Source organism: Rattus rattus, chromosome 7 (assembly GCF_011064425.1).
Source record: "Rattus rattus isolate New Zealand chromosome 7, Rrattus_CSIRO_v1, whole genome shotgun sequence".
Classification (NCBI taxonomy): Eukaryota; Metazoa; Chordata; class Mammalia; order Rodentia; family Muridae; genus Rattus; species Rattus rattus.
In genome coordinates, this window is record NC_046160.1 from 25,579,342 (window position 1) to 25,593,967 (window position 14,626).

Sequence of the window (14,626 nt, forward strand, 5' to 3'; positions counted from 1 at the left end):
ACTGGTTAATATTGAAATTGTTAGAGTGGTATTGGGTTAAGTATGAAAATGGACGGAAGTGTAGCCTTTTAGTTTTGCTTTTTATTAAAATTTTTTTGGGACTAGAGATTGAACTGTGGTTCTCCTGCACAGCCCAAAAGTTTCCTACTTCTGAGCCATACATTCCAACCTCTTAGAGTGACGTAATAGTATACTCTGTTAGTTGGAAATGACTAAACTTCATTTATTGCAAAGATTAATATTGAAGACCTTGATTGTTTAATATTAAAGCCATTTAACAGATTATATTCAGTTTTTGTAGCCTTTAAATTGTTTATTTTTTTCTATTTTTCTGTACTCTTCTCTTTGAAATGAAATTACCTCTCTTGCAGCACTTCGAAGCCACCCCCTTCGAGGGGAAAAGAAAGGAGATGGCGACCTTTCATGTATAAATGGTGACATGGAAGTCAGAAAAAGCTGTCGGTCCAGGAAAAACAGATTTGAAAGTGTGAATCAGAGTTTATTATTTGATCAACTAGTAAATAGGTATGAGTGTTTATGAGTTTTTGATTTTCAGCTATTTTTGTGTGTGCATGTGCATGTGCTGTATATGTGTTTGTATGTACATTTGTTTGAATGTGTATGGGAGGTGTGTGTGCCATTGGAGATCAGGGGTTGACAGTGCTTTCCTCAATTGCTCTAATTTTTGAGACAGGCTCTCTCACTGAATCCAGAGCAAACCTGTTGGCTAGCTTGGCTGCCGCTTGCTCTGGGCAGAGAGCTCCTGCCTCCGCCCCACCCCCCCCCCTCAGTTATGTGAACTGAGCCTAACAAAACAAACAAAAAACCTAAATAGCAATTGCTAAGATATTATCCTAGGTGTTTGAAACATTGGTGTTCTACTTTAATTTAAAAATTGTTCAATTAACCTTATTAGCTTTAAACTTTTTATATATCCATTTTTATGTTTTTTTTTTTTTTTTGGTAACAACTTAATATTAAACGATTCACCCCCCCATTTCATGAATCTAGTAGTTATTTATCATGATATGGTAGTGTTCCCCCCTCAACAAGTCTCAGTATGTAGACCTGGTTAGCCTGAAACTTACTACGGTAGGTTAAGCTGGCCATGAATTTATAGTCATTCATTTATCTCTGCCTCTGAAGTGCTGTCTCCACCATGCCTGACCTACATTATAGGTTTTTAAAGTTTTAATAAGCAAGCATGCTTATTTCTTTTGAGCCTTACAAACAAGGTTTACAATTTTAAAGTTTTAATAAGTGTGTAAAAGTTGAAGATAGTCTTTCATCTCTTTTAAAAATAAAAATGTTTTATTTTTATGTGTATCTGTTTGTATGTGTAAATACTGTACCTGTGGAGAGCAGAAGAGAGCTTTGGATTCCTTGGGGCTAGAGTTACGTGTGTTTGTGAACTAGCTACCTGATATGGATGTTGGGAATTGTCCTGTAATAGAACAATTCCATCTTTTAGTGTAATATCTCACTATTTAGTGTTTTCTGGTCTGGAACTGTGTGGACCAGGCTGGTCTTGAACTCACAGAAATCTACTTAACTCCTTTTTGTGTCCTGGGATTAAAGGTGTGCTCCACCACAGCTGGCCATCTTGTTTTATAAATTGGGAATTGTGTTTTGATAAATTCTCGTTATGAAACTTATTCAATTGAGATATATAGTTACATATCAAGAGATAATTTAATGCTGGTTTGATGAGCCTTTAATGTTTATGATATGGAATGTGTTCCCACCATTGTCTGAGTTCTTTTTATTATGTAATTTTAGTACTGCTGAAGCTGTATTACAAGAAATGGATAATATTAACATTCGACGAAATCGTCGATCAGGCGAAGTAGAGCGGCTTCGAATGTGGACAGATACAGAATTTGTGAGTATATTAGCTATGGAAACCTTTTCAAATATTTCTCCTTAGTTTTTATTCACGTATGTCCGTGTGAGTGTCTGCCTTGGGTGTGGAAGCCCACAGAGGTCAGAAGAGGGAATTGGATCCTCTAGAGCTGGGGTCACAGTTGGTTGTGAACCTTCTGATGTGGGTGCCAGGGAGCAAACTTGCACTGTCTGGAAGAGAAGTATTTTATTTATACTTGCAAAGAATTAGGTGTCCAGAAACAGGATGACTAGAGGTTCCTCTCCTCCCTCTCCCTCCTCCCTCCTCTCCCTCCCCCCCTCCCGCCTCCCTCTCCCTCCTCTCCCCTCCCTCCCTTCCTATCCCTCCCTCCTCTTTCTTGTTATGTAGCCAAAAAATGGCCTTGAACTTCTGATCACCTGCTTCCGGGCAGGTGTTATCCTGCCTGGTTCATGGAGTGAGTGCTGCAGATGGAACCCAGGACATTGTGCATGCGAGGCAAGCACTCTACCAACTGACTGAGCTGCATTCCCAAACCAACAGCAATTTCATTCATTTATTTATATTTTATGTGCTTTGGTGTTTTGCCTGTGTGTATGTCTGTGTTGGATCCCTTGGAACTGGAGATAGAGACAGGTGTGAGCTGTCAAGTGGATGCTAAGAATTGAACCTGGGCCCTCTAGAAGAGCAGCCAGTGCTCTTTCTGCTAAGACATCAATCTCTCCAACCCCCAATGTTATATATTTTAAAATTTACAATTGTGTATTTCTCTTCTCCATACTTAGGTTTGTATTTTACTGTCTGCTGCTGTTCCTGCTGCTTCCTCTTCAAACCCCTCACCCCAATTTCTTTTTCTTCTCTCCAACTTTCTTCTCTCTTAGCTTTTTTTTTTCTCCTCCCTTCCTCTAAAGTAATAATAATAAAAATAGCCCTATGGACTTGAACCTATGTTAAACATGACTCTGAACTATGCCATATTCCATATCATTTATTTTTATACTTATTTATTTTAGGATGTACTTTTCATGAACTTGTGCCTTATGAGTAGATGTACAGTAAATTATATCAAGCAAGCATGGTTGATTTATTGACTTATTTATAGCAGAGATTAAATGCTATGTTAATATTTGACAAATTTCTTTCTTTGAAAGGAAAATATGGATATGTATTCAAGGGTAAAAAGACGAAGAAAATCACTGAGAAGAAATAGTTATGGGATACAGAATCATCATGAAGTTTCTACTGAGGGCGAGGAAGAAGGTCTGTGCAGCACCTTGTGATGGGCATCTAGGAAGCCTGAGCGGGAGGAAGGATATGGAATAGCTATACAGTTAGAGCAGGCTTGTTTTGCTTTTGTTTTTGGTTTTTTTTGTTTTTGTTTTTGCCTTTTACGTCTATGCTGTATAATCTAAAGTAAAATTTAAATTCAGCTAGTATCTGAATTTTCATTTTCTTCAGTTGGCAAAAAGAAGTGGTATTGGTAGTCCGTAACTTGTCTAGTGTGGGTAAGCCTGGGCTGTCGGCTAGCCTGCCTGGTGGGTAGCCCTCTTGTTTTACTTGTTAACCTTCCAACTAAAGGCTCCAAGTCCCTGATTATTCGAATTTTAATTTTTGTTATAGAATGAGAAGTATGTAGAGAAAAATGGAAGTACTAATAGTAGTGGAAGGAGTTGTAGTGTTTTTGCCTGACATCTGTCTAGTTCTGAAGTGAAGAATACAGAATGAATTTATAGGGCTGGAACTAGGAATGTAAAGAGAGCACATTAGCCCTGTCAATTTATAAACTGGGTTTAATTTTCTATGTAGTGATCATCATAGAATGGATTTCAGGAGATATGGTATATTGAAAGTATAGATTACTTTCTAAGATAATCTTTTTTTTCCCCACCTTGAGACATGGTTTCTTTGTGTAGTCCTGGCTGTCCTGGAACTAGCCTTGTAGACCAGGCTAGCCTCTAACTCACAGAGACCTGCTTGTCTCTGCCTTCTGAGTGCTGGGATTAAAGGTGTGCATCACCATACCTGGCTTACAATGGTTTATTTTTTCACAGAAGTATATTGACTATTGATATAAAGAGCTCTTTGTTTTTATATTTACCTGGGCTTATTTTTGGTTATACTAGTTTATACCATATCATAAATTGCTGACATTTTAGAATGTCACTTGTATAGAAAGAATAATGGTTGAAAGTAAATACTTGGTTGAGAATGGGATCATACATGTGGGTCAAAGTGTTTCTTTTTCATACATGGAAACTAGAATCTCAAGAGGAGGATGGAGACATAGAAGTTGAAGAGGCAGAAGGAGAAGAAAATGATAGACCGTATAATTTGAGACAAAGAAAAACAGTGGATCGATATCAAGCACCGCCAATAGGTAGGTGACTCTAAACAATTCCCCATCTTCTGTAACCGAGTGGCTTTACCACTCTTGAGAAAAAAGAGCATTTCTTTTCTGGACTCGGTGGTGTGGTCCTGTGTCCTGGACTCGGTGGTGTGGTCCTGTGTCCTGGGCTTGGTGGTGTGGTCCTGTGTTCTTGTTGTTTAGGAGACTGAAGTTCAAAGACTTAAGGCCAGGTCTTCATTTTTTTGGCAAATCCCTTTCCAATAAAGAAAAACCCACCACCAAACAAAACAAACAACAAAACAAGTAGTGCTGAATTTAAAATAATGAAAGCTCTTGATAGTCCTGCAAGTCTTTTTCTGCATAATTCCATGTACACATGCCGCGGTAGTTACGGTGGCCGATGGCAGACTGGGCATGCATAGCATTATCACTCTCTTCCTCGTCCTCTCACTCAGTCCTTTGGCTACTACTGTCTTGTTTCTGTGTGCACATTTGCCTGTGTGTCGTCATTTGTGATTTTGTTTTGTTGTTAGGAATTAAACATAAGGTTTGCATGTTAGGCGAGTGCTTTGTCTTGGGTCATTCTCTGTGACATCTTACGCACCCTTATTCACTTATAATGTTTTTGAGAATCTTTTTTTTTTTAGAATTAGAAACTGTGTGTGTGTGTGTGTGTGTGTGTGTGTGTGTGTGTGTGTGTGTGTGTGTGTGTGTGTGTGTGTGTATCACTTCTTCATCACTCAAGGGCGTTAGGGTTTTTGTTGTTTTTGTCATGATAACACTGAGACTAAAGGCAACTTATGTAGGAAGGCATTTATTTGGTTCCAGTGGAGTAGTCCATAATGGTGGGCGTGGCATGGTGTCTGGTGTCTGAAAGCTGAAGACCACATCTTTTTTAAAAAAGATTTAGTTATTATCTGTGACTACACTGTCGCTGTCCTCAGACACACCAGGAGAGGGCACCAGATCTCATTATGGATGGCTGTGAGCCACCATGTGGTTGCTGGGAGTTGAACTCAGGACCCCTGGAAGAGCAGTTGTTGCTCTTAACTACGGAGTCGTCTCTCCAGCACGAAAGATGGCATCTTAAGTCCCATACAGAATGCAGGAAGCGAAGTGAGGGTGTAGGCTCTCAAAGCTCATGCTTATTGATATAGTGCCTCCATCAAGGCTTCCCTTCCCAAAGATTCCGTAATCTCTTCAAAGAGCACTACCAGCTGGTCTTCAAGTACCCAGCCTATGGAGGCCAGTCTCCTTTTACTCCCTAGTCCTATAGGCCCATGAGATTGTAATGCAAAATGCATTTAGTCTAACTTTAAGATTCTTGGCTGAGATCCTTCCTTTGTGAAATAGAAAACAAATCACATACTTCCAATATGCAATGGCATGGAATATACCTTCCCATTTAAAAGAGAAATGGGGATATAATGAGGAGATACTGGACCAAAGCAAGATAGAATCTCAGCGGAGTAAAGGCTAAATCCTGTAGCTCCATGTCTTAGACCTGTGACTTTAGGGCTTAGATGGCTCTGCCCCTCCAGCTTTGCTCTGTGCCACATACATCTCTTTCTTGGCCTCATTTCACTCCCTATATGCAGCTCTCTCCAGTAGTTGTCCCAGGGCTCTAGCATCTCCAACATCTTGGTGTCTGCATTACAACCCAGGCTTTACTTTCACAGCTTTTACATAATTGCCTACGAAGGATCTTTTTCTGACAATGACTTCAGGATTACCACATGTTGCTAGGTCTCAGTGCCTCTCTGAAACCGTGGAGGAAGAATTTACAACAATCTCATTCTTGCCTTTTTAATGCCCCCAAAGCTAATGCCATGTGCATGATTACTGCCACATTTGGCTTCCACCTTGGGGTAGGCTCAACTCCTTCGACCAACTTTAGCCATAGCTTTCTATTGTTGTGATAAAGCAATGTGACAAGGCAACTTAGAAAAGAGCTAATGGAGCTGTCTGTTCTAAAAGGGTAGGCTCTGTTGACAGTGATTGCAGGGTGGCAGGAGGCTGGAACAGCAGCTGAGCTCTTACATCTTTCTCTTTTTGTACTTTGTTCATTATTTATTCACATTACATCCTAATAGCAGCCCCCTCCTCCCAGTAACCCCTCGTGTGGCTCCTTCCCTCCTCCCCTTCTCTGAGAAGGGGGAGCCCCCTCGAGTATCACCCCACCCTGGCACATCAAGTCCTTGCAGGGACTAGGCACATCTTCTCCCACTGAGGCTAGACAAGGCTAGGGGAATGGGATCCACAAGCAGGTGACAGATTGGGGGATAATCCCCCCTCTTGTTGTTGGGGCACTGTCATGAAGACCAAGCTGCTCATCTGCTATGCATGGAGTACATACATCTTGATTCACAAGCAGGAGGCAGGGAGCTTCTGAGGGTTGGCGAGATACTTTTGAAACCTTATGCTTACCTTCAGTGACACCTCCTTCAACAAGGCTCTCTGTCTCTGTCTCTCCATGTCACTCACTCACTCACTCTCACACTCTCGCTTTCTTCCTCTCCCTCCCTCCCTCTCTTCCTCTCTCATTCACTCTCTCACCCTCACTCACTCTTCCTCTCTCCCTCTCTTACTCCCTCTCTCTCACTCACTCACACTCACTTATTCTCTCACACTCTCACTCACTCACTCACTTTCTTTCTTTTTCTTTTTTTTTTTTGAGACGAGGGTTCTCTGTGGGTTTGGCTGTCCTGGAACTCACTCAGTAGACCAGCCTGGCTTCTAAATCACAGAGATCCACCTGTCTCTGCCCCTTGGGTGCTGGGATTAAAGGCCTGTGATACTACTACCCAGCCCAAAGCCTTATTTATCTCTTTTTTTTAATTAATTAATTAATTTATTATATATAAGCCACTGTCTTCAGACACACCAGAAGAGGGCATCAGATCCCATTACAGATGGTTGTGAGCCACCATGTGCTTGCTGGGATTTGAACTCAGGACCTCTGGAAGAGCAGTCAGTGCTTTTAACCGCTGAGCAATCTCTCCAGCCCCTTATTTATCCCTTAATCCTTCTCAAACAGCCACCTGCTAGGGACCAAGAATTCAAATACCTGAAGCAGATTAGGGACAGCTCACTAAAACTACTACAGATAGGTATGGTCAAGGAACCTTTTCCTAGTGGGGGAGCTGTAAGGCAGGGAATGTAAACTGTTTCTTCCTATCTTTTCTAATGCATATTTTTTATTATGCTGCAACCATCTGAGTGAGTGAGTGAGTGAGTGAGTGAGAGTGTGAGAGTGTGAGAGTGTGAGTTTCGTACCTCTTGTGAAGGTACTTTTAAGCATGAAGATTTGTTCACATTTATGGTTTTATAAAGAACTATCACTGGGGGATAATATTATGCTGTTTTCTTTCCTACTACAAATTTGTGAAAAATGCATCATACTTTTGGAAATATTAACATCTATTTAAAATGTTTATTTGAAGCAAAATAGTACTAATACAGAGTTTTTGTCTTTGTTATACTTCCAGACAGTAGTGTGGAAGCTGAAGATACATGACTATGTTCTCATAGAAAGTTAATAGAGGCTCCTTTAGTGCATGGACTTATTAGTTATTCCTATCTTTCTTTTTCTTTTAGTACCAGCTCATCAAAAAAAGAGGGAAAATACACTATTTGATATTCACAGGTCTCCAGCAAGAAGAAGCCATATCAGGTAAGTTGTATTTGATTTGGAAGGAGAAAGTAGTTGCATATGTTAATGAGAAAACGAGAGACTTAATTGCATCCTCTGATTTCTTCCTAGCTTCTGTCCTTTCTCTCATTTGTGACAGTTATCATCTGACACATGACTCTTGTTTTATTTTTGTTCATGGTTCATTTTTACATTTAATTTTTAAATTAATTTTGACTTTCATGGTCTGAAAGCTAACATCTCTTAAGAGTTGAATGGAGACCGGCCCATGGTGTCCTTTGAGGCAGTGACTAGCTTTTATTGCCTATAGAGAACTGGTTTTGTTTTGTTGCTCTGGCCTGCCTGAAGCTCCTTATCTCAGGATTCTTATGCTTCTGCTCCTAGTAGAGTAAAGATTCTCACTGAAGCACACCTGGGCACTAGGTCTTAATGCATTTCTCCCCTTTATACTTAAAAACAAAACAAAGTGAAACCCAGCAGATATAGGTGTTTAGAATTTAGAAATGTATCATTTTATTAATTTTTGGAGATAATTCCTTGCTTTATTAGTTTGGCTTTGAATTTGTGGTAACCATCTGGTTCTCTTTTCATAGTGTATGTATAAATTGGACTATTATACAGTCTATGTTTATTTTTTTAATTTTACATATTCTGGATAGCAGTCCCTATTTGATAAATCACTGGCAAAGATTTTTTCTTTCTCTAGACTTCTCTTTACACTGGTAGTTGTTTTCTTTGCGATTCAGAAAAGATTATTTATTTATTTGAAGCAGACTTGCTATAAATCCTAGGCTGTGTTAGAATTCTCTCAGTCCCTCCATGCTGGGATTTCTAGGCATATGCCACTATACCCAGCCAGCCAGTCTTAAATCTGATTCAGTTTTATTTGTTAGTTCTTGTTACTATTTTTTTGAGCTATTGGAATCTTAATTTAGAAAGTTATTCCTGTGGCTATGTCTTGAAGTATACAATTTAGAAGAATAAGGAATTTAATTTGGTTATGATAAATTCTGGACATGTTGAAGGGATACATGTTGTAAGCTTTTAAAATTATTGTAGTTTCTAGACCAGTTATGTAGTAATTTTTTTCCTTTTGTCCTTTGAGACCCTGTTATGTTGTCCTGGCTGTTCTGGAGCTAGCTATACAGACCAGCCTGGCCTCAAACTTAGAGAGATGCCTACCTTTGCCTCCCACATGCTGGGATAAAGCTGTGTACTGCCATGCCTGGCCAGTTATGTAATTATTGTAATTATTTACCATCAGTATTTCTTTTTTGGTCTCTTTTATTTAGTTATTTTGGATAATTATTCTTTTATTATGTTACGTATGGGTATTTTTCCTGCATGTATGTCTGTGCACTACTTACTTAATGCCTGGTGCCTCTGGAAGCCAGAAGAGGGTATTGGATCCCCTAGACCCAGAGTTACGGATAGCTGTAAGTCACCATGTCATTATTGGGAACTGAACCTGGGGCCTCTATAAGAGCAGCCAGTACTCTTAACTGCTGAGTCATCTCTCCAGCTCCTCTTCGACTTAATTTTTAAGATAGGATCTTATTATGTTGTTCAACCCGGTCTCTTGGGCTCATGATCTTCCCAAATACCTTGGACTGCAGACATATCATCAAGCCTGGCTAAGTATTTTCCTTTTTATTAAAAATATTTCATGCAGGCTGGAGAGATGGCTCAGATGTTAAGAGTACCAGCTGCTCTTCCAGAGGTCCTGAGTTCAACTCCCAGCAAGCACATGGTAGCTCACAACCATCTGTAATGAGATCTGATGCCCTCTGCTGGTGTGTCTGGAAACAGCTAAAGTTTGCTCATATGCATTAAATAAATAAATAAAATCTTTTAAAAGAGTATTTCATGCAGGGTAGAAAAGTCATTATTGGGAAGTAAAAGCCTTTATTTTCCTGTAAACAAGTATATTTACTTTTTAAAATGATTGAACTATTTATGATAATTTGGGAAAAGAGGAAATAATAAAGAAGATAACAAATGCCCCGTTCTTAGATTTTGATACTTATAACAAAACAGATGTTCTCTCTAAACTTGAATGTAAGATTGTTGGTTAACTAACTTCTGAACTACCATATTTGAAAAGCTACAGGTGTTCTGTTCTTTTCATTCTTCTCTGTGGAACTTCTTAGATGTGAATGCTTGAAGATAATGATCTGAATAAGCATTTGCTTAGTGAATAACTGGAATTTTCTCCAGAGCTAAGTGTAGATATGACAAGAGTTTGTTTTATAAAGCTCTCGCCAGCCAGGTCTTACCTCAGCAGTGGAGGAAGCACAAGGAGTGGGAAGCCATGGGTTAAGAGCAGCACCACCAAAGCAAGGACATGGCACAAGTGACACAGAAGACTAAGGTTAGAGGGCTGTTGGACACCACATGGTTTACTATTCCTCTCCCAACAGGAGGAAGAAGCACGCCATTCATAGTAGTGACACAACTTCTTCTGATGAAGAGCGCTTTGAGAGAAGGAAGTCAAAAAGCATGGCAAGAGCAAGAAACAGGTTCGCAAACTTTTCAGTGACACTATGGTAGAAGAGGAAACGGTTTCCTGTCTTAAAAGATGTGTTTCTTATCTATAATGGCATTTTGTTGATGCTAATATTGTAAATATTTTACATTGGTGTGTGTCTGTGTGTGTGTGTGTCTGTTTCTCTCCCTCTCTCTCTCTCTCTCTCTCTCTCTGTGTGTGTGTGTGTGTGTGTGTGTGTGTGTGTGTGTGTGTGTGTGTCACGTGCGCTCAGCTATTTTTGGACTCGGTTTTCTCCTTCTGACATGCACTTTGAACTCAGGTCATCAGGCTTAGTGACAAATGCCTTTACCTCTTGAGGCATCTTGATAGCCTTGTTTATTAGATTTTATTTTATATGTGTGTTTGTTTGCATATATGTATGTATACCATGTGCATACCTAGTGACCTTGGAGGACAGAAGAGGTCATTTAGATTCCTGGAACTGGAGTTATAGATGATTGTGAGCTGTCATGGGTGTTGAGAACTGAACCACGGACTTCTGCAAGAGCAGCCAGTGCTCTTAACCACTGTGCTGTTTCTTCAGCCTCAGTATTTTAATTTTTTTTTTTTTTTTTTTGGGTTTTTTTTTTCGGAGCTGGGGACCGAACCCAGGGCCTTGCGCTTCCTAGGCAAACGCTCTACCACTGAGCTAAATCCCCAACCCCTTTAAATATTTTTGACATAAGGTAGTGCTACTTTGAGATTCTTACCATATAGTCCCTTAAATTAATATGTTCAAGGGAAAATTATAAACAAATAATAACATGCACTAATAAAATAAATGCTTTTTTATATAACTAGAAATTGATAGTCCCAAATACATATTTATATATGTTTACAGATTTTTATGTATGTATCACCTGTTTGTAATAAATTATGTAATAAAATCTTCTAGATGATGGAGAGAAGATGTAAGAGAAGAATAGAAGTCTGTTTATATTTGAGACAGGGTCTTCCTAGTGCTTCCCAGGCTGTGGTCCAGGGGTCCTCCTCTTAGCTTCTTGAATAGCTCACTCTAGACATGTATGCCACTGTAATCATTTAAAATCTAAGTGTAAACACAAGTATTTAAAGGCCGTTCAGTCTTATCCCCTATTCTGAGAGGGAGTGAGGGTAGAAGAGAGGGAGGGGTAATACTATATAATAGTGACAGTTCCAGGATCAAGCACGCAGGCTTACAGATGTGAGTAGGTACACTAATCTGAATGTTCAGGTTATGACAACCTGCTTCAGCAATTTTTTTAAAGACAGGATTTCTTTCTTTTGTGCAGCCTTGGCTGTCCTGTGCTGGCCGTGAGCTCAGATCCTCTGCCTCTACTGTGAATGCTGGGTTAATGCATCTGCTGCCATTGCTTGTTGCTAGTACATTTCAAAGGGTCAGTTAGGGTTCAGCAATGCTAGTGAGGGTGGTGCTACTATAGACGTTATACACCTCTTAGGCTGTCCCATTGTGCTCTTTCCCTGTACTAAGCTATATCCTCGTGCTGTAATGACACACTGGAGGCTAGGAAATATGTTAAAGAAAAGGATTCTATTCAGCATGTAGTTTTGGAAGCTGAATGCATACAACAGAGTGTTGTCTCTGGCAATAGGCCCCTGTGGCCACATCACATCCAAGCAGAGGCCCTCATGCTTGCAGTAGGAAATGGATACTGACCAAGGTTTCATGCGGCATTACTCTCTCCTTGTATTCCCAGAGGCCAGACAGAGGCCCTATGGCTGTGCCTCACCTCCTTACGGACCTACTATTCATATCACAGCAAAGGCTCTTGCCTTTTCCTGTTGGGAGATAAACTGTGTGAGAAAATGGATTAATGCTCATGTTCGCTTTATCTGGTGAATCACCGATTTTGATCGCTTGAAAGTAGGAAGAGTAATTTCAAACATGAAACCTTTTGATGTTGATTTTCTGGGTTATGATAAAGCAGAATGATGAAAAACATGTTAAAGTATTTAAAACATTTTTTATTGATTTACTTTTATTGGTTACAGCCGTCCTGCTGTGTTGCCCAGGTGAGGTGCAGGGCCTGTTGTTCTCTTGGGCCACAGCTAGTGAGGGGCAGGACTAGCTCTCCTGACCACCACAGGCAGAATGGGAAGAGCAGCAGCTGCACATCCATTTACCTTATGGCAGATAAGTGCAGGGCCAGCCCTCCCTTGTTCTTGCCCTCAGGGCTGGCTCACCTCTACCCCTTCCACCAGGTTCACTCCACTGTGCTGCCACGGTGCAGGGCCCATATTAAAGATTTTAACTTATGTTGACATTAAAATGTGAAGGATTTTAAAAATTTAACATTTATTTATTCATTTTGTTTGTATGCTATCATGTCCATGTGTGAAGGTCAAAGGACAACTTGTGGGAACTGATTTTTGCTTCCCTCTGTGTGTTTCCCAGGGATCCTGTTCAGGTCTTCAGGATGGTGGCAAGAGCCTTTACCCACTGAGCTGTGTCACTGCCCCCTAATCGTTTAGTGTTTTAATGCCTTTACCTTCATGTCTTACACCTTTCAGGTGTTTGCCTATGAACTTCAGAGCAGAAGATTTAGCGAGCGGCATTCTCCGAGAACGGGTGAAAGTGGGTGCAAGTTTGGCTGATGTTGATCCGATGAACATTGATAAATCAGTAAGTTTGTAAATGTTTTCCCAGAATAGCTTTTTTATTATGTTCTTAAGAGTTTCCTTACTTCTAAAGCAATCCACATAAAAGTAGAAACTCAGACATGACCAGTATCAACACTTTCATGTATGTGTTTTGGATCCTCAAAACCTGGGCTGCTTAGTAAAGTCTTTTCCCATTTTTGTAATTAGAATGTATAGCAGATGCCAGGTGAGGTGGTGCCCGCCTTTGATCCCAGCACTTGGGAAGCAGAGGCAAGCAGATCTCTGAGTTCAAGGCTAGCCTGGTCTACAGAGTGAGTTCCTGGACAGCCAGGGTACACAGAGAAACTTTGTCTTGAAAAAGCCAAACCAAGCTAACTAACCAAACAAAAACAAAAGAATATATAGTAGATAGGAAATGTTTTACAGTTCTGTATACCACAGGAGCCAATGTATTGCTCTAAGTACCTGATTTCATAATAGCACTTGTGAATTATTATAATGTGTTTTATTCTGGCTGTGATGTTGCAAATGATTTTTAAGGGAAGCAAAGTTGGTGTTACAGGAGCTTGTTTGTAATTTGTAATTGCATTGAAATAAGAGGATTAAAGAGAAGTAAGGAAATGAAAGATGATGAAATTTAGTGAACTGATTGCTTTTGGAGAATGACAAAAACAAACTGAATGTGCTGTGTAGGTTTCTGGCTTAAGTAAATAGGTAGCTAATAGATAGACTTGAAAGGTGTTGGGGGTTCCATTGTCTAAATAGAGTCTAAAGAGGAGGAATGAGATTGGGAGGGTTGACTGTACACGTTACAGGTATCTGTGGCATACTTTCAGGAGAAGTTACATGGGAGCAGTCGATTGGTTTGGTATAAGGTAGAGATATCTGGTTAGAAATTTAGGTGTCATCATTTTAAACACTGAAGTTACTATGTTCAGTGAATGATTGTACCCCAAGGAAGAGATGTGGTGTGGGAAGACCTCAAGTTTATGAGGATGTGGTTTACTGATCACAGTGTCTCATATGGGTTAATTTAAATACTACTCATCACAGAGTTTAATCTGTGTTTTTATGGGTCTCCTGCATCTCTATACAATGTAATTTAACTGATTCTTATGTGTGATTTAAAGAAGTTATCAAAGTAACCTTGCATATACAATTGAAGATGAAGTTAATTAAAGTTACAGAGTAAAATATCTATTTCATTTACTAGAACTAAAGGAAATTTTAGATTATGTATGTCTTGAATGCCTAGGAAATGGAACAAGTTTTTGAGGCCCTTATCATCTCTAGATTTAGTTTACCAGTACTTTACTCTTACAGTCTTTTAACTTCCAATGTCTGTGAGTCAATTCTAATGATAACATATGAGAACTTAGCTTCTTTTAGAATGTTTCTCTTTTTAACCTTCAATTTTTATAGTTTTTTTCCTGTTGTAATAAATAATTCATAAAACATTTCCAAGATCTGTGATAGAATGAGTAGTAGGGAAAGATTCTACCAGGGTCCAGTAGGCAATATCTGTTAACATTCTGTAAAATTTTCTTTTGTCTTTTTTTTAATATTCATTCTTTACAAAGTGTTTTAATTGGTGTAATTGCTATGAGAGAGGAACAGTTTCCGTCATTCCTGGTCTAT

General features: G+C 39.6%; 1 protein-coding gene across 1 annotated transcript in view; it reads left to right on the top strand.

Moving 5' to 3' along the window:
- The window catches only part of Atad2b (ATPase family AAA domain containing 2B), a 133,309-nt gene that overhangs the window by 22,314 nt on the left and 96,369 nt on the right, over positions 1 to 14,626 (top strand). The window contains exons 4-10 of the mRNA XM_032909186.1: positions 372 to 525; positions 1,780 to 1,882; positions 3,013 to 3,121; positions 4,122 to 4,238; positions 7,806 to 7,881; positions 10,281 to 10,379; positions 12,899 to 13,010. Of these exons, the coding sequence (XP_032765077.1) occupies positions 372 to 525; positions 1,780 to 1,882; positions 3,013 to 3,121; positions 4,122 to 4,238; positions 7,806 to 7,881; positions 10,281 to 10,379; positions 12,899 to 13,010 (770 nt within the window). The remainder of the gene's footprint in view (positions 1 to 371; positions 526 to 1,779; positions 1,883 to 3,012; positions 3,122 to 4,121; positions 4,239 to 7,805; positions 7,882 to 10,280; positions 10,380 to 12,898; positions 13,011 to 14,626) is intronic.